The sequence below is a fragment of the Arvicola amphibius genome, chromosome 5 (genome assembly GCF_903992535.2).
Source record: "Arvicola amphibius chromosome 5, mArvAmp1.2, whole genome shotgun sequence".
Taxonomy (NCBI): domain Eukaryota; kingdom Metazoa; phylum Chordata; class Mammalia; order Rodentia; family Cricetidae; genus Arvicola; species Arvicola amphibius.
The window spans coordinates 96724157-96748886 of record NC_052051.1 but is presented as its reverse complement, the minus strand read 5'-3'; the positions used below and the strand labels follow the sequence as shown (position 1 = coordinate 96748886).

General features: G+C 46.0%; 1 protein-coding gene across 1 annotated transcript in view; it reads right to left on the bottom strand.

Moving 5' to 3' along the window:
* The window catches only part of Ankrd29 (ankyrin repeat domain 29), a 43886-nt gene that overhangs the window by 5359 nt on the left and 13797 nt on the right, over positions 1-24730 (bottom strand). The window contains exons 4-8 of the mRNA XM_038331725.1: positions 20217-20315; positions 17176-17274; positions 13305-13403; positions 4171-4269; positions 2900-2995 (exon numbers count right to left, since the gene is read on the bottom strand). Coding sequence (XP_038187653.1) covers positions 2900-2995; positions 4171-4269; positions 13305-13403; positions 17176-17274; positions 20217-20315 — 492 coding nt within the window. The remainder of the gene's footprint in view (positions 1-2899; positions 2996-4170; positions 4270-13304; positions 13404-17175; positions 17275-20216; positions 20316-24730) is intronic.

Below are 24730 nucleotides of genomic sequence, written 5' to 3'. Positions count from 1 at the left end.
TTGCTCCTCCTTATCATTCCCTGTCCTCAGTACCTACTACAGCGTCCTCAGTACCTACTACAGCGTCCCCAGTACCTACTACAGCGTCCTCAGTACCTACTACAGCATCCCCAGTACCTACTACAGCGTCCCTAGTACCTACTACAGTGTCCTCAGTACCTACTACACTGTCCCGAATACCTACTACAGCATTCTCAGTACCTACTACAGAGTCCTCAGTACCTACTACACTGTCCTCAGTACCTACTACAGCGTCCCTAGTACCTACTACAGCATCCTAAGTACCTACTACACTGTCCCGAATACCTACTACAGCATCCTCAGTACCTACTACAGAGTCCCCAGTACCTACTACAGTGTCCCCAGTACCTACTACAGTGTCCCCAGTACCTACTACAGCGTCCCCAGTACCTACTACAGCATCCCCAGTACCTACTACAGCGTCCTCAGTACCTACTACAGAGTCCCCAGTACCTACTACAGCATCCCCAGTACCTACTACAGCATCCCCAGTACCTACTACAGCGTCCCTAGTACCTACTACAGCATCCTCAGTACCTACTACACTGTCCCGAATACCTACTACAGCATCCTCAGTACCTACTACAGAGTCCCCAGTACCTACTACAGCATCCCTAGTACCTACTACAGCGTCCCTAGTACCTACTACAGTGTCCTCAGTACCTACTACACTGTCCCGAATACCTACTACAGCATTCTCAGTACCTACTTCAGAGTCCTCAGTACCTACTACACTGTCCTCAGTACCTACTACAGCATCCCTAGTACCTACTACAGCATCCTAAGTACCTACTACACTGTCCCGAATACCTACTACAGCGTCCCCAGTACCTACTACAGCGTCCCCAGTACCTACTACAGCGTCCTCAGTATCTACTACAGAGTCCTCATTACTGACTACAGCATCCCCAGTACCTACTACAGTGTTCTCAGTATCTACTACAGCATCCTCAGTACCTACTACAGAGTCCTCAGTACCTACTACAGCGTCCTCATTACCTACTACAGCATCTTCAGTACCTACTACAGTATACTACATATAGGGCTATATATCCTCAGATACATAGGTTTATTGTATATGGCTAGATGTACAAGTATATGGGGAGGGGAAAGGAAGATTATAACCAAATTTAGAGAATAATGTGATGGAGGACTCTCATTGATTAATAAAGAAACTGCCTTGGCTCTTTGATAGGTCAGGATTTAGATAGGTGGAACAGACAGAACAGGATGCTGGGAGTGAGGCAGATGCCTCGGGCAATCGTCATGCCTCTCCTCTCTGGGAAGTCACCATGATTCTCTGACCTGAGTCAGTCGTGATGGAGCCAGCCGCCAGGTCAGACATGCTGAATCTTTCCCGGTAAGACACCACTCGTGGTGCTACACAGATTATTAGAAATGGGTTAAGCAAGATGTGAGAATTAGATAATAAGAGGCTGAAACTAATGGGCCAGGCAGTGTTTAAATGAATACAGTTTGTGTGTTGTTATTTCGGGACATAAGCTAGCCAGGCGGCTGGGAGCCAGGCGGCAGGAACACTGCCCGCAGCTCATCACTATAATAATGGAGTACAATTATAGGATGCTGGCTCCAGTGGGCACAGATAGCTATAAGAACACTACAATGCAAGCTGGGTTTCCTACTTGATGACTCACAATCATTATGATTAGGTATAAGTAAAAAAAAAAAATCACATCTGGAAAAAATTTGTAGCAAGGCAGCCTTTCTCTGATTGCTTTCCCTGTTTGAATGCTAATTCACTAAACTGGCACTAGTTCAAATGTTTCAGTTTTAGCCAACATGCACAGAATAGTTAATAAAAAGGCAAAATAAAAATAAAAATAAAAAAGGTGTGTGAAGCACAAGTAGATGCTGCCTAGTCTGCTCGTGAGTTTTTTTTTTTTTTTTTTGTCAGTTTGACCTTCAGAGATAAATTCTTGTTTCTTAATGACTACAGGAAGTTCAACTTCCTGATTTCCAAGTTCGTGGAAGACTGGCACTGGTTCATTAGGAGAAGAAACAGGGACTGACAATTCTTCATTAGATGCCAGCAAGAATGGGTCTAACATGTGAAAGGCAGACAATGTTTCCAGGTGGACGGGGCACAGCTACGGAGTCATTCCGAGGAGACGAGCTTGGACGTCTTGATGGGTCCCGAGGACACAACCTCCAAACTGCTAAGCCATGGAGTCAACTTAGAACAGGAATGTAAACGCTCCTGCAGCCAGCAAGGCTGCCTGGGGGCTAAGCCTCATCCCCTGCTCTTTTCTCGCATGTCCTGACAGCCTAGAACATTCTGCAGCGTGCCCGCCCAAATGTGCAGTTTCATAAACACGTACCCGTGGATGGCAGCCGCCTTCATTGCTGTTGTCACGTTCTCTGGCTGCTCTTGAGATGCAGGACTGAGAATCCGCAACAAGAACTGCAGGCCCACAAAGCCCACGCACATCTGGTGCCTTACAGGGCAGTTAGCTGACTCCATGCTACAGACGCCTCAGCACAGAAATACTGCCATCCAAAGTGATCAAACTCCCCAGAAAGACCTACTGTCTGAGGCTCCCAATGTTTGAATTTTACACTGAAACTAACCAAGCAGAACGGGTCTTTATTGGGGGGATGAAGAGAAGGGCATGTTTTCCTTTGATTTTACAAATCTTCAAGTGATATCAACAGTTCACTTTCCTGTGTCTAGTGTCAATTATATTTTTCTCCCGGAAAAGCTATGTATTAGGAGAGTGTTCTCTTCACCATCTTTCCATTTCCACCAGGACCCAGGGATCCTGAGCTAATGACAATTCAGTTCTATCTCAGTCGCCAATATTTCTTGGCTGAACTAGCTCTTTTTGATAGAATGGCATACTTTCTTTTTAGGTCTTACCTTCAAAATGCCGAGAGTAGGGGAGAATTTGAGCAACTCCTCTATGACGTCATTATACCCTTTGTTGGCCGCTTTCAGCAATGCTGTAGTGCCGTCCTGCAGGGAGAGGGGATCATGGGAACTAATTATCAACATACATTTGTGTTGGCCGAGAACTAAACGCCGGCTGACAAGTCAGCAATGTCTAATCTAGGGCAGGCTAGGGGCACACTGGGCAGTAACTGCACGGGAGGATATCATCCACAGTGGGTGACCGTGGTACCGTAGGAGCAGACGCTGCTGCAGTCCCCGAGAACAGTGCTTCAGGGATAGGGGTATTTCAGGACCATAGCTTGTGGTTACCATGGACCCAAGAGACCTTCTCTGTTGTTCATGACAGCGGAGACTGCTGGGCTGCCTTTAGTGGTCTATGTTACTGAACCGTCTTAAAAATTCACACAGTCCTGACGTCATCTGCCCTGTGCAGTTGTTTGCTTATGTATGGTGGTGGAAATGCAGGAGGAATAGGTCAAAATTTGATTAATCTTTTAAAAATTGCATAGACAAATTTAAAAATCCATCTTTAGTGATCATTTTTGGCTCGAAGAGAGACCTTTCCAAGTAATTAGTTTCCTGCTGTGTCTGGAGGACTATTTCTGAGCTGTCTCCATCTGGAATGGGGATTTTTCTCTTCTAATTTCAGAGACAACAGGAAGACAACGGAAGAGGGGGAGGTCAGGAACGATGCCTTCAGATTTCCATTTTCTGAGTTTAGACTGCTAGGCCACCAGGAGCAGTGCAGGAGAAGGGACAAGGGATCAGACACGAGCTACCTCGTTCTCACAATGGTCACAACCTAAGCCGGTAGAATCTCCCAAGTCACTCTCCTTCTATAGCTCTGAAGCTGGCACAGGCAGGCGGCATTCAGCAACCTCAGAAACCGACTGTGGAGAACAGGTGCTTGAGGGATGTAGCACAGGGGTTTGCAGTGGGGAGCAAGCATGAGGTGCAACATCCAACAGTGGGCTCTGCCCGAACCTACGCCATAGATCCTGCATGTTCCCGACAAGCCAGAGGTCAAGTGAACCATACCCCGCCCCAGCTCCCCTAGAAGCCATCTCAGACGGACAGGCAGGAAGGCAACAGCACCTGGGAAATTTCCACTTAGTTGGACTTTGACTGTTTTCCTGCTAAAGAGCAGGTAGGGCTTTGGAAGCCCAATTGAGTGGTAAACTACACGCTCAGGGGCCATATCTGAGCCCAGTTGGGGCTGGGGCGTGCTGTCTACTCACGTTGCGTGCAGCATCACGGTCAGCTCCCCTTAGCAGCATCACGCGCACCACCTCGCTGTGGCCCATCTGGGACGCGATCCACAGCGGTGCGGTTCCGTCCTGTGGGGAAAGGAGGTAACGAGTGTGACAGGGGTTCTACTCACCCATCCCAGAACCTCAGGAACACCAGATCTCCGAGTCCAAAAACCCTGGAGAAGATACCCTCTCCAGCCAATCTGCCCATCCAAGGGGAATGTGGAGAAGAGGAGGCCCAGTGAGAGCAGGATCACAGAACAGTGTTCGGCAGGCATGACCTCAGCAACTGTTCATGTCCACACATCTGTCTTATACAAACAGCCTTTCTTTTTCTCCTTAGAGACAGGGTTCTGTGTATTTTAAGTTGGATGAGAGCTCACTGTATAGCCGAGGGTAACCAGTATCCTGTCAGCCCTACCTCTACCTACAGAATAGCTGGGATCACACATGAGCCACCACACCATTTTATTAGTACTGTATTGAAGCCATGGCTTCATGCAAGCTAAATGAGCACTCTGCCAACTGAGACACATCTCCATAGAGCTGGTTCTTTGATGCTAGGGTGTAGAACAGGCTGGGAAGGTTTTGTGGGACCCTTATTCACAGGACAGCTAAGATGCACCCCACACTGCAGAACTGAACTCCCCTAGCAACAAGGCAGCTTGTCTTTCCTCTCACTCCCAGCCCCAGATGACCCACTTCTCTACTTCCTGTGCTCAGATGAGGCAGTGTATCCTGCCAGCACATGTCAATCATGGAAGAGTGGGCGGTTTCTTTTGAAGTAGGGTCATTTCTCTTACTTCTGTATTTGGTACCCCAAATCGTCCATGGAGTTATGTCATGCTTTAAACAAGCATAGACTTATGTAGACGGTGATGCTTTTCCTAGGAACGGACACGCAAACTAGTGTAACAGGATATTTACGGCAACACTTTCTGTATATTATTTGCTAACTCCCTTTTCCCCAAGGCTGAGAAGGCGGGGAAATAATAGAAAGGAAGGAAGGGGAAGCATTTGATCCCAAGGCCGTCAATTGGCAGACAGGAAGTCTTTGTAGTACAGGAAGAAGCAGGAGAGGGAAAGGGACTCACGTTTCCTCCCTGCCTGGCATGACTCTGGCTGTGTGGAGGGCCCAAGGGTGGGTAGCTAGGTGGCACAAACACCTAGGGAAAGCTGGGAAACTCAGATAGAAAGAGAATTTTTTCCTTTTCATAGAACAGAACTCAAGAAAATGGGAAATGCCTTAAAGAAATTCTGCTCTAGGCTAATGCCTGAAAGTGAAAAGATGGATGGGAGCTTTCTGGGCCACAGGGTGCCCGAGAGATTCCCCAACAGCGATCTATCTCTATCTCTATCTCTATCTCTATCTCTATCTCTATCTCGCATCTGGCTATTCAGGAATTTACCGTGCTGAGGGAAGAGTGGCTTGAAGTAAGATTGAGGTTGAGAAGACAAAGACACAGAAATGACTTGATTGAGCAGAGTCTATGGCAGAGCCAACACCTAGGATGAAACCATAGAGAATCTCTAGGAACCAGTGCAGACGCTTGAGGACCAGAGAGTCCAGCAGATTCAGGAAGGAGTCTCTCCAACCCCTCCCCTGATACCTGACCTCTGAGAAGAGAAGCAGGAGGAGGGCACAGGATCCAGAACTGGAAAAATGTAACTGCTGAGGTCATCATGGTAGTATGTCCCAAGAGTGTGGAATACCTACCTCTCCATTGGAAGGAGGGCTAGCGAGCAAGATGATGCAAGGGTAGGCTATGCAGCTGCACCTGCTGCAGGGTGGAGATACTACATAGCATACCACCTATTGCAGGCACACAGGGAAGCCTGCGTCCTGGCAAAGGGCTAGAGGATGGATTGAAAGGCGGTGGCGGCAGTGTTGGGGGACAGCATCGGTGCTTGTGTCTTGGGAGAGTGAGAAGAGAGGAGCTGGAGGACTGAGGAGGTCTGAAGACAGCGAGCCAGCTCCACGCTTCCTTTACACCTCTCTCCGTGTCTTGTATACTCTTGTATACTTGTGTATTATTAACAAATTATAATTTGCACTAAAGGCACGAATTAAGAGTACAAACTAAAGAATTGCTTATAACAAAACAACTTCCACAGTTTTTATTTGATTCTCCCAATTGAGGATTTAATTAAGTATTCACCCAATCAATAATTAACTATGAAACCCCTTCTGTGTCTCAGGCGGAATACTGGAATAAGTCTCTCTTTTCAAAGGAAATTCTAGAGAAGGCAATAATGTTGAAATGTCCATACAATTGCAGATGATAACGAGTGAGCCAAATGTGCCCAGTGAACTAGGAGAGGCCCCTACTGCTGTGGGCGTTGGATCAGGCTCCAGAGATGGGGTCATAGTTGAGTTGTGTCTTGAAGGAAGACCAGGGCCAGGGTTTGTCAGGTAGCAGAGCAAGCACACATTTACAGTGTCTTCCACAGTCATGGTGTGGCAGGCAGAGCAAACAATCAATCCTATTACTTTGGCACACGGGTACAGGTGGGATCCTGGGGACAACAGAAGAGCTCTGGGCATGTCCTAGCCATGAGCAATCAGTATGCTTGTTGCTTGCCTGTTCTGTGTCTATTTTGTTCTTTGTGGATGTCTCCACCAGAGGGCAGCCAGGGAAGGGAGATGGGCTGACTGCCTCGTGAATGGGCTTGTCAGGGCTTGGCTGTTTTAGCAAAATTACCCTGGAAAAGTGCTGAGACATCCTCAGTGAGGACAATTATCACAACTCTCAACTCATAACAGTCACAGCAACACTCAGATCTGTCACGTTAACTGGAGAACAAACAACAAAAAAACCAGCCTGCACTTCCTGCCTGTGCGGCTTTGGGCAATGCCTCTCAGGCTCAGCATTTTCTGCAAACATGTCAACCTTGCAGAGACCCACTGATGAGCAAACACGTGGACAGGCGGAGAGCATGAAGATGGACAGGTGCTCAGAAAATGCTTACGGGGTCCAGGTGCCATTTACATGAACAGCAGAAAGTGGTCCAGGTGCCATTTACCACGAACAGAAAGTGGTCCAGGTGCCGTTTACCATGAACAATGAACAGAAAGCCTTGACTTGACTTCTGGATCTGCAAGCTCATCCACTTGATTTCTTCCCCAAGTCCCCAGGTGGCCCTGTACAACAACTGGATGGGGAGCAGCTGGGTCCTACTGACTGGTACAGGGCACATGGGTCACCAGTGATCTCATTACAGATGATTACATCTCCAGACTGACGCTGGAACCCAGGAGGGTGAGTCAGAGCACACTGCCAAGCCTAGCTGTCTAGTTGAGTGGGGGATCCCTCTTTTACCCCACCATTTCTGTGAAATAGTCTGTGCTTTCCTCTTTCTTATTTTTATTTTAATTTTTTAAAGACAGGGTCTCTCTATTATGTAGCCCAGGCTGCCCTTTAACTCACTGAGATTCACTTGCTTCCTCTGCCTCTTGAGTCAGGGATTAAAGGCATGCACCACCACACCATCATAAAAAAGATGGAATTCAAATCTATTGTCTCTCTTTTCTGGGATTTTGAAGTGAATTGGAATGGGAAAAAAAAGATATTTAAAACTTTTAAATACTTTTAGCTACTTCTGAACAAAAAATAGTTTTAAAATATATTAAGCAGAAGAAATTACTATGTTGTGAAGGGCACTCCACCTCTCTCTCTCTCTTTCTCTCTCTCTCTCTCCTGTGTGTGTGTGTGTGTGTGTGTGTGTGTGTGTGTGTGCGCTCAGAGCATGAGGTGAGGGTGCACGTGCATGTGTGTGCATATGCATAGACGCCAGAGGTTGGCGTTAGGTGTCTTCCTTGATCACTCTCCACCTTGCTTTGAGCCGCATCTGTTACTGAACTCATCACTTTGATAGGTTGGCTGGTCAACGGGCTCCAGGAATCAGCCTCTGCCCTCCCTGCCATCTCTGCATGGGGTCATAGAAGAGCACAGCTGCACTGTGATTTGTGTATGGATTTGGGGGTTTGAGTCTCAGGTCTTCATGCTTGCATGGCCACACTTTAATGACTGAACCATTTTTCCAGCACCCCAAACGTGCTTAAAAAAAGAAAAACAAAGATTCACAAGTAGTAACTGGCATTTAGTATTGGGTTCACACCAGTGAAAGAAGATTTAGATTTACTTTGTAGATCAGCAAGAGCACTAATAGATGAAGGGCACATGGGGACTGGAAGCCAAGGAAAGAACAGGAAACATGAGGGCTGAATAAGACTAACAAGCCAATAAATATCAATGTGTTGCCTGTATTTGAAAATGTTCAACATTGGACGATAATTGCAGAAAGAACTCAAGGACCAAATGGGTGGTTAATAGAGTGACTTTGGCATTCCCTATCAAATCTGTTGCTATTTTCAGGCTATAGCTAATATATTCTACAGATAGAAGATATATAATACCACTCATGTCTACTTTCCAATCATGGGTCTTTCTCTGCCACTAGACCTCTCTGATGTTCTGCCCAAGTCACGGTGTCTTTTGGTGGTCAATAGGCCTTTTCCAAATGCCTATACCAAATGCAGAGGGACTAAGACAGCCAGTGCCCTCCACAAATGTTCCTGTGGTAGTCTACTTTAGTATCCACATGCTTGGAAACTTAGAGCAATCTGGAAACTCTTGTTTTTCCCATTTCCCATGTGTCTCCAAACTTGTGACCTGAGAGAATATTCACTTTCTGGGTTCTTGCAATTCTCTGTCCAGCTGAAGGTTTCTGTTAGGGCAGTGGTTCTCAGCCTTCCTAATGCTGAGATGTTTTAATACTGTTCCTCATGTTGTGGTGACCCCCAGCCCATGAAATTATTTCCATTGCTACTTCATTAACTGTAATTTCCGTACTGCTGTAAATTGTAATGAAGACATCTGTGTTTTCTGATGGTCTTGGGTGATCATTAGACTCCAAAGGGGTCACGACCCACAGGTTGAGAACCACTGTTTTAGGGACTGCACTCATTAGATGGTCTTTCTGTCAACTCCATAGAAGCACTGACAAGCAAAGGAGGACTAGTTAGAGGTGAGTGAGACAGGTCAGCCAGATGCTGGGCAAATGAGACCAGGCTTGGCCACTCTAGAAAATGTTGCTCTAACAATGTGGGCGAGCTGAGCTGGGGAAAGTGTGTGTCAAGGCATGTGATTGAGAGAGGAGTGGATTCAGTAGACATCTTTGTTATAACGTGATTAAAATGCTTTGGCTCCTGTCAGGTTCTCCTTTTGAAGGACACATGGAAGAAACAAAAGCGAATTTTTCAAGTGGCAATGGGATTCAGTGATCCCTTTGACTCTGCAACGTGGAAGGAACCCAAGCTGCACACCACCCAGCATCTGTGTGGCTGGTACTTTGATCATGCTTCCTCAACACAAACCACAGGGATAGCGTTACCAGTTCAGATTCCCTGAAGCTCATATCAAATGTAAGCTGAGTGATTTCAGGGCTACTTCATTAGTGTCTTGTCACGGATGCTAATGGCAGGACTCTGCAGAATGGATGTGTGTGCGTGTGTGCATGTATATGTGTGCACACGCACACATGTGCATGTGTGTGAGAAGCATGATAACCTGAGTTTGACCTTCAGCACCACATAAGCTGGGTGTGGTGGTATGTGCTTCTAAGCCCAGGGCTGGGGAGAGAAAAGGAGAGGAATCCCTGAGCCTTGTTGAACAGACAGTCTAACTGAAAGTTCTCAGGTTCCAGGGGGAGACTGTCTCAAAGCCGAAGATGAATGGCTCCTAAGGAGGGACAACTGAGACTGACCTCTGGCTTCTGCACACATGTGCTGCACTTGCACACATTCACATGTGCGCACACGTGTGTGCACACACACACACATCAAGCTTTCCTAAAAATATTAAAAATTGGAAAATCAGGTACACATCCTTGTCTTCAGTTATAAATTCAAGAGTCTCTGATGAAGATCTAATGAGTCAGTGGGATTTCAGGACCAAAAAACATTTCCATATGCCCTGCCTGCAATGTTCTACCCTGTGCAAGCCATTTTAGTGAGAACTCTAAACCATGCTTTTCTCAAACCTCTAAATAATGGCTCCCAAGCAGCCATGTACAAGACTTTTGTCATGCTTGGGATGTTTGTTTTCTTAAACAGAATGGCGTCAGCAGGGTTCTACTGTCAGAGAAGGAAGAACGTGGAGTCACTGACCTGCATGGCTGAGTCTCTAAGTAGAGAACTGCAGGCTCCTGCCGGCAATGGAACTGATTGCGGAGTCCATGGAGCAGCACGGAGTGAGAGTGTGCAACACAAAGGGAATGTCCCCTCCTCCCCCACCCCAAGTAGCTCTTAATTTTATAAAACACTTTGCCTGAATAACAATCTTTTCAGACCTGGACTCTTCCAGTTCCAAAACATTTCATTAGAAACGGTCTTTGGGAGGGTATGTCCCTTGCTTTTTTTTTTTTTTTTTTTTTTTTTGGTTTTTTGAGACAGGATTTCTCTGCAGCTTTTTTTAGAGCCTGTTCTGGACCTAGCTCTTGTAGACCAGGCTGGCCTCGAACTCACAGAGATCCGCCTGCCTCTGCCTCCCGAGTGCTGGGATTAAAGGCGTGCGCCACCGCCGCCCGGCTGTCCCTTGCTTTTTAACCACAGGGCAGGTCATTGTCCTCACAGTAGGCTGTCCACTGGCCAGGTGAACCTCACTCCAGAGGAATGCAAACAAGGGAGATGGGTTGTGGTTACTGCTGCCATGCAGGCTTGCTTTTTAACCTCCTGGCTTCAATGACCAGGTGACTCAGCTCAGGTTCAAGTGCATACGCACCCATGCAGTCTTTGAAATCTCGACTCATATCAGCTTGGGTATTGTTTTTTAAGCAAGCATGACTGTAGGAATAAGAATAATGAAATGAATTTTACACACGGGCTTCTTAAAGTGACAGAAATTACTTTGCAAAGATAAAATGAAAGACACTTGGCAATCTCAATAATCCCCGGCATTCAAGTTCATGGGGCACCTGTGGTGAATTGTCACCTCCAAATCAAATCCACGTCACTCAAAGCCTACCAGCTCAGCCGGGTGGTGGTGGCGCACGCCTTTAATCCCAGCACTCGGGAGGCAGAGGCAGGCGGATCTCTGAGTTCGAGGCCAGCCTGGTCTACAAGAGCTAGCTCCAGGACAGGCTCTAGAAACTACAGGGAAACCCTGTCTCGAAAAACCAAAAAAAAAAAAAAAAAAAGCCTACCAGCTCCTTCCATCAATTATGACAGAATGAAGCCTTTGCATCAAAATAAAACCAGTTAACAAGATATTAAACTCCAACTTCCAAATGTCAGTTTTGGCAAGACCTGATGTACATTTTTTTCTTTTTCTTTGTGTGTATCTGTTCATGTATATGTAGATGTGTGTGTGTTACATGCACATATATGTATGTTTATGTGGAGGCCAAAAGTTGCCCATGGGTGTAGTCCTTCTGGAGCGACTGACCTTGTTTTTTGAGACAGGGTCTCTCACTGGCCTGTGGCTCACCTATGAGGCTGGCTAGTCAGTGAGCTCCAGGGGTCTGCTGGTCTCAGCCTCTCCAGTGCTAGGACTTACAAAGGCTTACCACCGTGTTTGGCATTTTTACATGGGTTCTGGGCCCAGACAGAGGTTGGCATGCTTGCTTTACTGACAGTCCTCTCTTCATCCTGATGTGCAGCTTTTCTAAACTGCTTCCATCCCAAGAGAATTTCTAGGACCATCTGAAACTAAGAAAGTCTTTACAAGCTTAAACGTGTAATTCATCTTCTGGCTCTATCTGGTGGATGGTAACTGCCCTGAGGATACTGACCGAATGCTGATAAAGCAATTATCAAAGCCCTCCGGAAGCTTGAAGGGCTTGATGGGCACATCCTGCTTCTCAGAATCACAGAGCTGGGTCCACGAGGAGGCTTGGGGGTCAAGAGTGCTTGTGACACAAGCCTGGCGGCCTGAATCCAACCCACAATCCAAGGTGGAAAGAAGGGGCAGACTCATAAAAGTTGTCCTTTGATTTCCACATATGTTCTGTAGCACACACACACACACACACACAAACACATGTACACACACACACACACTCACACACACAATACATTTAATTTGATTTAAAATCTCCACAGAGCTAAGCAGGCATCGTGGTGCATGCCTGCAATCCCAGTGCTAAAGAGGGTGAATCATGAGGATGAGACAAGCCTGGACAACATCGTGAGACCCTACCTTAAAAACAAAACCAACCGCCAGTAACCAAAACAGTTATTGGCAGAACTGGTTTAGAAGTCTAGATTGTTGTTGGCAAAGCTACTATACCCAGGCTGTTTTTATTCATTATGCACTTAGGTTAATGAAGACCCGAGAAGTCTATGGCCAGAACACAGACTCATCTAGAGGGTCCCCATTGCTATATGTTATGTAAAGTCCCAGGTATTCCCATGTCAGATCAATTACAGAAACCTGGCTTGGGTATATTATTGATTAGGAAATCAGTTTGACTTTTCTAAGCAAACCTTCATAGCAGTGTGACCTTACCCTCAGAGCCAGAGGGTCCTATGACACGAGGAGCTGGCTACCTTACATTTATCACCTACCAACTGGCCCCAGTGTTGTCTTGCATTCAAAGCTTTAAGTAACAGCCAATTGATTTGCCAGATGTTAGCAGATGACAGACGGCAGGTACTGTTAAATGAAGTCTCAATGGCAGTGTGCTTATGAGCGATGAAGGAATGCACAGGACCTACTCACGATTTCAATGTCAAGGGCAGGAGATACGGCAGCAGCAGCCTATCAGGAGGGAGAACAGGCAGGGACTTGCTTCTGTTTACCTATGTCCCAGGTCAGCCAACACTCCTAACTTCAGCACAGTCATAATTTATTTGAACAGGAGGTGACAGAGTGTGTACTCGACCTCAGACATTAAACACTCAAGTTTTCAAAATACTGAGACGTGACGTCAGCTTTAGTTCAGAGGCATCTGGCTGAGCTCAAAGCACAGAGCACGAGCCATCTTAATCAAAGATTAACTTCTTATCACAGAGGCAGAAGGAGCTGAAGGATGTCTTTGGTGCCTGCTCTATGCCAGACGTATGCTGCTTTAGCCCTTGGCGCTCCCGCCACATGCTCCGTAGACTTTGGCAATGACATTACCTGCCTTGGTTGGTTGACTTTTGCCCCTGAAGACAGCAGCAGTCGAATGACATCCAAGTAACCTCCTTGGGCAGCTAGGAAGAGGGCAGTGGCTCCATCCTGAGAGAGAACAAGTTCAGATTCAGGCTTCATATTTATTTAAAGAGAAAATTAAGGTATGTATACTTAATAAAGCTCCCCATTTGCATCTCTTTCTGTTTCTATTCTATTGCCAATTAATACCTATGAGCTATTATGTAAACAAATGGTGCAGACGTGTGTTCACGCACACGCGCACGCGCACTCACACACACACACACACGGAGGTCAGAGGACAACCTCTAGTGTCATTCCCCAGGAAGGCACTGTCCACTTTGTTGAGATCTCTCACTCAAAGCCTGGCTCACTCCAGGCTGCCTGGCCACCCTGAGGGATCTTCCTCTCTGCCTCCCACATGCTGGGATTGTACGCAAAAGCCACCTCACCTGGGTTTTTAAAATGTATTTTTAGATTTATTTTATTATGTGTATTAATGTTTTATTGTGTATATATATACACAAATATATATGTATGTATGTATGTATGTACATATGTATGTATGTATGTATGCATGCCATGCATCCAGTTACCCAGAGGCCAAATGTGGGCTTTGGATCCCCTAGAACTGGAGTTACAAATGGTTGTGTGTCACTATGTGGGGTCTTGGAACTAAACTTGGGTCCTTTGCAGGAGCAACACATGCTTTTAACTGCTGAGCTATCTCTCCAGTAGACCCAGCTTTCTTTCTTTCTTTCTTTCTTTCTTTCTTTCTTTCTTCCTTCCTTCCTTCCTTCCTTCCTTCCTTCCTTCCTTCCTTTCTTTCCTACTTGAGTTCTGGGGATCAAATACTTCATACCAGGAAGCAAACACTGCACTGACTGAGCCATTTCCCCAGAATCCACTTTCTGTGACTTTATGAGTTGGGAGTTAGTATCTTTCCCTTGGCATCTCCCTCCTCCTCCTTTATTCATGTCCAACAACATGCAGTTTCTCCGAGTATTAAAAGGCATGGTGGCTCAGCGGCAGAGTGCTAGCCTAGCACAAGCACAAGCACACACACACACACACACACACACACACACACACACACACACACACAATGATTTCAGGAAACCTGCCTTAGAAAGATTCTCCACCTCGCTGCTCCCTGTCAGGCCAGCAGACGCCAGCAAAGCCTATGAACACAAAGGGAAATTTGCACCACGCCCAGAGCAAGAGCCCCAGTATCTGTGAACTTTTTTGTGTTTGGGGAACAATTCTTTGTTTTCTTTCTCAAACACATGTCTTCCTGATTTCAGCAAATTTATAGGTTGCGTTTGTCCATACTCACTGCAGAGTACATGTGCACAGGGCAAATGTTTCTACTCCACAGTAGAAAACCTGGACGCGCCCTTGTGGAGTTAACACTCAGCTAATCACCACACCTTGTGCTGGGAGTGCAAGGCAAGCTGAGATCCCAAAGGCCTTTCTGAGCACAAGCCCAACAGGCGTGCCACCTGGGCGGGGCTGGATTTCCACTGGGTGTCTGCGTAGCTACCAGATTACCCTCGAGGCAATCATTAAAAACAATCCAGCCTGTACAGATTTTAGGAAGATGTTTGGTAATGGCTACAGATTTTTAGCGGCTCCTCAGTTATTGGCACAGAAAGTCCCCATGCCTTAGCTGTGGTTAACTCTGGTCCTCTCTGAGTTGGACTGTGCACACACTGAGTCCCTTGCGGGGCATCACAACTTTCATCTCCTACTTTTTTCCAGAGATCTTTGGCATGTACCCCACCCCCATCATTTTTATTTTATTTTTTGGTACAGGATCTCAGTCTGCAGTCCTGCCTGGATTAGAACTCACTATGTGGACCAAGCTGTCCTTGAACTCCCTAGTACTGGGATCAAAGGTGTACACCATCACATCCAGGCCAATTATTTTTAATAGAGATATTTGTACCATTTTACAAAAAGTAAAAATGAATTTACAGCACATGAAATTTCCCAATTCACCTTACAGCAGAGAAGAATTTCTTATGAATTTAACTGAAGTCTATCCTTCCAAGAGCATTCTGGAAGAATATTGTCTAATGAGTACAAAATTTGTATCCACCCTCAATTCGAACTGATAACTCTGGGTCATGTTGAGCAAATAAAACTTCTATTTGTGAAGTTTCTGGAAGCCGATTCTATCCAGCCCCACATGACAGTAGCCCAGATTCTCAGCTATTCTTTATTTACATCAATCCATAGGGAGGTATCCAAAGCTCTGAACATACATTTATTTTCCCTTTTTGTGTATGTGTGTGGTATAAGTATGTGTTTATGTGTGTGCTCATGTGTGGATACATGTGTGCATGCATACTCAAGTGTATAGGTTAAAGGTCAATAGTAGGCATCTTCAACTGCTCTTCACCTTAATTTTGGAGCTAGGGTCTCGCTGAAGCCACAACTCATTACCAATTTGAACAGACTGGCCTCAGAATCCTCCCCCTCCTCTTCTCAGTGCTGGGATTACAAGTGCACACCAAGAGCCTGGCTTTGTATGTGGTGCTCCAGATCCAGGCTCAGGTTCTCCAGCCTGCACAGCAAAGCACTGAGCCATCTCTTCATCTCTGCCTGTGTTGCTCAGACTTGAGCACGTGTCAGAACCTCCTCAAGCTGCAGCTGTGACCACAGAGCCTGGCTCTGCTGGTCTGAGGAGAGGCCTGGGAACTGGTAGTTTGTACCACGCCAACAGGTGTGTCTAATGGGTAGCCAGACGGCAAATCTCTTTGTTAGAGAGTTAGCAAGGATCTCAGGCCCCAAACCTTATAAACTCTGAAGTGCCAGAGGGTAAGGCTAGTTGCTTTGGGCTTCAAAGAGGCCTGTGATTTGTCAGTTAACGAGGGAAGCTCTGGAAAGGCTATCCAAATGGAAACCTGCACACCCACACATTACCTGGCTATAAAAACCTGGTGCCTTCAGTATAAGGGCTCACAGTGTACTTGAGGAATGGCCTAAAACACAGTTCCCGTATAATTGGAAGCAGGACTCTCCCCTGCCCCCACCCCCAGGCTCTGTCAAGTCATCTCATCTTTCCATATTTTATTTTTCCTACAAAACCAGGATAATAACATTTGTCAGAGAGCCTATGGAATTACAGTGACAATTAAAAAAGTCCTTGGGCTGTGTACTAATTGCCAATTAGCTGGGAAGAGACTCCCAGTGGCAGCAGATGCCCTTCAAGGTCCTACCTTGTGCAAGCATCTCCAAGGCTCACCTCTCGTTTCTCTTTCAAACAGCTTGGTTTCTCTTCTCGAAGCCTTTCTGCACTAATGTCTACAAAAGGAGGGTACAGTCCATCTGCTGGACCATATGGCTCATCACGGCTCGAATAAATACATATCTGCGGGGGGAGCTGACTGCACAAGAGAAGTGTGCCAGATGTCCAGGAGATTTAGAAGGGACATGGTTCACATGACAGACAAAGCTCATGTCATCAGCCCATTTCCCTTGATGTCTCAGATGGAAATCCCACTGTGCAGGGCTGGAGAGATGGCTCAGTGGTTAAGAGCACTGGCTGCTCCTTCTGAGGACCTGAGTTCAATTCCCAGCACCCATATCTGGTGGCTCACAACTGCCTGTAAACCTAGTTCCAGCACACCTGACACCTCTGACCTCTGTGGGCACACACACGCATGTGTGCGCGCATGTACACACACACACACACACACACACACACACACACACCTGCACACATAATTAAAATGACAAAAACAAATCTTCAAAAAGAGAAAACCCCACTGTGCTCTAACAAGTACCTGAAGTTGACATTCCTGACATTGGGATTAGACTGAATGTTAGATGTGGTCAGTGGCATGACACTCACATAAAGTTGGTCATGGATGTTGGCTCCATGTTTCAGCAAGGTCTCCACCACTGGCATGTGCCCATACTGACTGGCAGCCAACAAGGCAGTGCCGCCATCCTATGGAAGGAAAGGACACTGCGTTGCATATGGTGCAACTTGCATTTTACCAAGCATACTCTTCACATAGAGTTGGAAGAGAATATTCCCAGAGATAATAACACATCTTCCTTGTTATCTTTCTGTTATCTCTTTTACCTTGTCTTTCATTTTTTAAAGACTTATTTTATTTTATTTGTATGTATGCATATGCCTGTGTGTCTGAGTGTATGGCATGTGTATGTGGGGTGCCTGGAGAATCCACAGTGGTCAGAAGAGATGTTGGGTCCCCCAGAACTGGAGTTGCAGAAGACTGTGAACTACCCAGCATGGGTGCTGGACACCGAACGCTGGTCCTCTGGAAGAGCGCCAGATGCTCTTAACCATGGAGTTGTCCCTCCAGTGGCTCATCTTTTCTTTCCTTTCCTTCCCCTCCCCTTCCTTCCTTTCTTCCTTCCTTCCTTCCTTCCTTCCTTCCTTCCTTCCTTCCTTCCTGTCTTTTGTTTGTTTTTTGCAATAGAGTTTCTCTGTGTGACAGTCCAGGCTGTCCTGGAACTAGTTCTTGTAGCCCAGGTTGGCCTCGAACTCACAGAGATCCGCCTGCCTCTGCCTCCCGAGTGCTGGGATTAAAGGTGTGTGCCACCACTGCCTGTCTTACATTTTCTTTACAATCATGAAAGATTTCATCTTGAGGACGTGCACATGTTGTGCACTTGTGTAACCTGCCAGGGACACAATGCAGTTACCTCACCAAGTTATTATCAATATGAAATATCCTGTACCAAATGAGGAAGTGCAGCACATGACCCGGCACTGTCAAGCCACTTCAGAGTCACCAGAAAAGCCTTCCACAGCTTTTGCCAGAGGCCCAAAGGGCCCAAAGGGCCCAAAGTGCAAGCGTTGGTGTCTCCTTATGGTGCTATTTAGTTTTAAGCCACTGAGTTTAAGATGTTTAACTGCCTACAGCCATAGTTTTCATGGGACAAGATGGGGCTCTGTTAAAAGAGCGGAGGATGATACATGGTCCACGTGCTTCTCACTGTGGTACTTAGTATTTCCCGTGAACATGTGCCAGTGTGTCTGGGTCTCTCTAAAGCACGGGCGTTGAGACTGAGCAGAGTGCTGTAATCACATGTGATCAGAGTAGGGCATCCCTCTGTTCTGTCAACTCCACTTTTATCTCTGCAGCAGGAATTAGACCAAGCACTTATGCCAACCACATCACACCATTGACTCAGTGAGTCTGTGGTCAGGGAGCCACTAGTGGCTTTCCTCAGGTGCCTCTGGTAAGGCAGCAGCTTTCCCACCTCGGAGTGAAGTTTGGCTCTGTGAGCTCTGATGTGGAGACTTGGGCTCATTAGGAGCAATTCAATACATGTGACTTAACTAAAATACTAACTATAAATATGATAGTCTAGTTCCTAAATTTGGGCATAGGGTCTTTTTTTAATTTTATCTAAAGCAAATTCTACCCTCAGAAGGTCTGATTCATAAGGTCATGTGGGGGATGGCTGTTGTAGTCAGGCACAGGTGGCCTTACCTGTAAAATGTCTGCTACAGAGGTCTTGTGTTCTAGTTCAAGGGCCATCCTGGTGCATGGCAGTAGCTAGAGAAGGCCTGGAGGGAGGGACTGTCTGCTAAGGATTAGGGCTGAACCAGCCCTGAAGGGTGGGAGATGGAGGGGAGAGGGGCAGAAGGCTGGGGCTGGTAACAAGAGGGGGAACATACATTGCTTGATAGCAGCAATGACTATTGCGCCTTTGAAGCTCAACTTTCTGCTTCCCTCTGCCTGATGAGGAAAGAGAATAGTAAAATACAGTGGCTCTGACAGAGGACCAAACTCTTTTTATAAAAACATTTTCAGGCTACAAGTTACACGCAGTTAATAACAAAGAGGGTGATTATTAAAACCAAGTCAGTCTTGATGACAGGTTCACATCAAAGCTCAGAACCTCCCGACATTCACTTCTGCCTACGGAAAGCTCTTCAAACAGCTGCGGTTGACCTCATGGAACTGCTCATCCTGGATTCTGTGTTCTGTGGATTTGTGGGGGCAAACTGGCTCCTGCATAAAGGCTTTAGCCAATATTGTTAAGCAAGAAGCTGACTGGAGTAGACATGTGGTCATGTATGATCATTCTGACTTAGTTCTGGGGTTGAGAGTTGGGGTCAGTGAACTTGTAACACGTGTGTGTGAGCTGGCATATGAGCTTATGTGCATGCATGTGCACAGGCGTGCCCATGTGGGTGCATGTGGAGGCCAGAGGTCAACATCATAATATCTTCCTCAATTGCAGTCATGTTTTTGGACAGTGTCTGTTACTGAACCTGGAGCCTATCATCTTATCTACACTGCTTGCCTTTGGGGTCCTCATGTCTCTCTTGCCCCTCACCCTCAGGGCTGAAAGTATAGATGCATGCCACAGTGCCTGGCTCACTAGGACCAAGCCATACTTCCATTAACTCCTATTGGAACTAATATAAAAATAGAATAAACACAGAAACAGGACTGTCAGAGAGACACGTGGCTATAATTTAGTGTCCCGGAACAGAAAATAAACGATGCAAGAAATAGCTAAAGTAATTCCCCATGAAATTTTCCATGTGTAAAACTTAGAAGAAATCACCCCGTGAAACCCACTTCCTTCGGCTTCAGAATTTTCCAGCAAGAGAAGCACATATTTGGGCTGGAGAAATGGCTCAGTGGTTAAGAGCATTGCCTGCTCTTCCAAAGGTCCTGAGTTCAGTTCCCGGCAACCACATGGTGGCTCACAACCACCTGTAATGAGGTCTGGTGCCCTCTTCTGGCCTGCAGACATACAGACAGAATAGTGTATACATAATAAATAAATATTTTTTTAAAAAGAGAAGCACATATTTGTGCCACAGATTAGGAGAAAATGAATGCATGGCTGCAGAAGGTCTTAAAAGGGTGTAAAAAATCAAGATCTCTATTTTCTTACTTTGGTCCTACATTCAGTGGATGCTCCAAATCCAAAGAGAAATCTCACGACATCATTGTGGCCTTGTTGGGCAGCAAAGAACAGGGCAGTTGTACCTGACTGGGAGAGAGAGGATGGCTTTAAAGAGACATTAACAAAATTAATTTGCAAATAAAACAGAGAGTAGTATCATTGCACAAACACTTCCTAGCTCCAAGAGGACCACATTTGATTTGCTGTGATTTTCTTCCTTTTTTAAAATTTTATTTTTTAAATGTGTTTTGTCTGCACATGTGTCAGTGCACCGTGTGTGTGTGTGTGTGTGTGTGTGTGTGTGGTGCCCATGGAGGCCCTCTGAAACTGGAGTTACGGACAGTTGTTAGCTACCATGTGGGTGCTGGGAACTGAATCTGGGTCCTCTGGAAGGGCAGCCAGTGCTCTTATCACTGAGCTACATCTCTAACCCCTGCTGCTAGTTCTTGATGAGTAAAACAAAATGAGAGGAGGACTTCATTCTTGTACGAGAGAATGGTCCTCCCCCAGAAGATCAGACTGCGTCCCGATTCAAGGACATACCATTGCTCTATATCGTGAAGGATGAAATCGAGGATCTGGAGAGGAGGCGCTGTGCTGTGGAGGAATCCTTTTGTACACTCTGAACATCTGTCACTGTGGTTGGTTTAACAAATAAGCAGACTGGCCAATAGCTAAACAGAATAAAGTTGGTCAGGAAAGCCAAATTGAGAATGCTGGGAAGGAGAAGGGTGGAGTCAGGAGTCACCAGACGCAAAGGGAGCAGGATGAATGTGCCATGCTAAGGTACTGCCATGTGGCAGAGCATAAATAAGGAATATGGGTTAACTTAAAATGTAAGAGCTGTTTAGCAAAAGCCTGAGCTATTGGCTGAGCATTTGTAATTAATATGAGTTTCAGTGTGTTTATTGGAGAGTGGCTGCGGGACAGAAACTTCCTCCTACAGAACTCATTCTGCATCACCTGGACAGTGATGAGTGTCCTTTTAAGTGCAAAACAGAACCAAACTCCCTGCTAAGCTCTGTGGACTGTGCCACAGTAGCACAGGCCTATAATCCCAGCCATCAGCAACAAGATGGCTGAGGCAACAAGATCGAAAGTTTGAGGCCAGCCTGGGCCTCAGAATGTACCCTGTCTCAGAAACGCAAACTAAGCTCAAACTAAAGAAAGCAAAGAGCCCAGAAAGAGTGAGAAAAAAAAATCTTGTTTGCAAGAGCTAAAACATGGGAGCAGTGGAAACATCCATCTGTGGGCAAATGGAGGAGTAACATGGCATTGCCTACAAGGGCAGAATGTTATTTAGCTTTAAAAAGAAAGGGGATTATGACAGAGACCACAACATGGATGAAAGGTAAAGATTTTTTACACGGAGGAAGCCTGTTTCACATGGACAAACACTGTTACATTTTGCTATGGCGTCTGAAGAACACAAACTCATGCAGACAGAAAGTAAGGAGATGGTTGCCCGCAGCTGGGGGAGGGAGGAGGAGGATTATTGTCTAGTGGGCACAGCCACTTGGAAAGAGTTTCAGAGAAGATGCAGCCGTGCTTACACAGCATGGTGAATGTGTCCACAGTACCATAACTGCATATCTTAAGATGGTCAGGTTTGTGTATATTACTATGGTAAGGATAATAAATAAGATTGATGAAGAGCGATATTTGTCAGGAGAGACAAAGAGGCCACACATGTGATGCCTGGGGTGCTGTAGGCACAGCCATGGGACGGGGTAGCACCAGCTCTAGAGGCAGCAGAGACCTCTAGCAGGCATGCCCAACCTTGACACTGTAGCCCAACACTGTCATCTCCTAAGACCCTGCTTGGGAACTGTGTAAATGAGCTGCAAATAATCCACCAAAAGTCTCCTTATGAGTTGGGCCCCACTCATAATTATTCTGGGGTGCATATGGCCTACAGGCCATGGCTTGGTTATGCCTAAAGAGGGAATGGGGCCCAACCTACACTCTGAATTTACATTTCTGGCCTCCAGATCTACCAGATAATAATTAATTTCTGTTGTTTTAAACCATCCACTTCATGGTGATCTGTTGTAATGGCTATAGGCAACAAGTAGTCTTGGTACAGTGTTTGGGGAAACCAGAATAAATTAAAACATGGAAGAATTCTGGTGGCAGATTGTGGTTCCAGAATTTAGTAATCCAGAGTAGCAAACAATCAATGCAAAGAAGAAAAGAAAGAAAAGGGCGGGAGGGGGAAGGAATCTAAACAATTTACTTACAGATTCTCTAACTGGAGGTCAGAGCAGAAATGGACAGAATATTTTTTCAAAACTGGACATATTAACCACTAGCAGTCAAATGCACATTTTTCAGCCGGCTCAGACATGGTATTTTTAGCATGTTTCTTTCGAAGCCTAGTCAAAGGCTGGTATCCAAATCATAGTGTCACATGAACAAATTCTTGATAGCGCAGCCGTGACCAATGCATATATCATTTCTATGAAGTTTCTCATCATGGGGACTATCTGGGAAGAGGGATCACAGCGGGAATGAGAGGGAATAAGGGGGCAACAGCAGCGAATGCAATCACGCTGCACACAGACAAGGAATCGAAAAAAAATAAAATAAAAAAAAAAGAAGAAAAGAGAAGATGCTCATCACCTTTACAGTTGGCTTTTGGTGAAACTGACCCTCTTCTCCGGGCTCTGAGAAAAGCCCTCTTCCCACAGCTCACCTGGATGGGAGGGTATTGATTCCGAGCAGGCATGAGGGCTAAGGGAGCACCCCAGGTCCTGTGAACTGCACTGGTCACTCTGCGGTCCATTCTGAAGGGGGCAGGACACTGGGTCACAGCAACTAACAGCTTTGCAGGTTTAGTACCCTACCTCCATCTGTGCCCCAAGAGGAAAGGCGACCTCACCTTTCCCAGAGCCCTTCTGCGTGCCCTGAGTGGTTTCCCCCGTGTTCCCACAGACCTGAGCCTTCAACATTCATGCATTGCTCTCTGACAGCAAAGAGTGCTAAGTTCCAGCATAGTTACAAAGAGGTTTTGATGAAAAAAACTTGGGCAGAATCAAAAAATTTGCTTCTAAAATAAAGTTTAGAGAGTACCCAGGATTCTTTCTGGTGTTTTTTTATTAAGAGAAAATATTTATTTTTCAGCAATTTTTCTGATACATTAACTAAAATGATGATCATAGCAGCTTGAGGTAATTGTTATGTATAAAGTCTTCAGTATACAAGCTTTCCTTCTGAAGCCCAGGATTCCAGGCCAACTTCCGGAAGCTTTCAATCAGCCACCATGCTGGATCGCTACAGTGTCTGACCTCAGGACCATTGATCTCCAGTTGGTCTAGCAAACTCTGTATGTCTAGGAAAGCAAGGTTATGGAAATTCTAAGAAAACATTCTGATACTGCAAATGGCTTAACAGTGGGTCATGGTTTAAGCCTGCTGCAAAAGTATATTCCAAAGCTCCCTGATGGAGTCCTCCTCTAGGTTAGTACTTATATAGCCCGAGGCTGGCATGGGCTCAGGAGCTTAGAGCAGCTGCTGGAAATGCCCACAGCATTGTCATCTGGGACACAATTTACCTCTGGACTGAATGTGCTTCAGTCTAATCCTCAAGAGCTATTGTCCTCAGGGCACGAAGGTTTCCATCTGCTAGTTCAGTTGAGTCATTGTGACCAAATGATTGAATAAACATAAAATCACAAAGCCACACACCAGCTAGAAGCCCACTGTTTCTCTTTTCTTTGCTTTTCTCAGTTGTTTTCAAGAAGTTTTTGGACACGGTATACCTGCCCTTTGGGACTGAATTTTTGAATAAGGAGCTCTGGACTGCATTGTTTTTATTAGAGAAAACCCATTTTGTGTTTTAAACAAGGACTATAAAGCAGAAAGAGAAAAATATGTGGGTAATTTTAAAATATAACTCTAAATGAGCTTAAACATCTTTATCCCAGAGAAGAATTTTATTTCCGCAGCCGATGTGAAGACCGGTGTGAAACAATGACCTAGTGTTGTGAAGATTGCCCAGGAGAACCTGTGTGTGAGAAGACGGGCCAAACCGATGGCTGTGTCTACACTGCTTCTCTCTGAAGACCAGTCTCGCAAGGGCTGTGGGTCAATGGTTGTTCGTTCACAGTCTACAGACTAGGCCTCTAAGATCTAGCTGTAGGTGAAGGCCTGTCGGAGGTAAGGCAGATTGTGGAATCAGGCCAAAGGAAGAAAGTCAAGGGTCCACTATGTCTAGGACCTGTCCCTGGATGTCTATCTCATACCTGGGTCTGTGTGAACTGAGAGGCCAAATTTACACATCTCCCCAAGGCTTTGTCTAACCAGGCCCTGCATCAGCTTGGACCTGACCTCCAAAGTAGGTTAAAATGCTGCCGCCATCTTGCTGCTGCTCTAGGTTAGGCCACAGCTGGTGCCTCTGGTGAGACCACGCCCTCAACATTGATCAAGGAGCTCACATTTTACTTCATTGTCCCCACCACGTGACCCTTTTGGAGCACCTTCTAAATACCAGTGCCAGGCAGA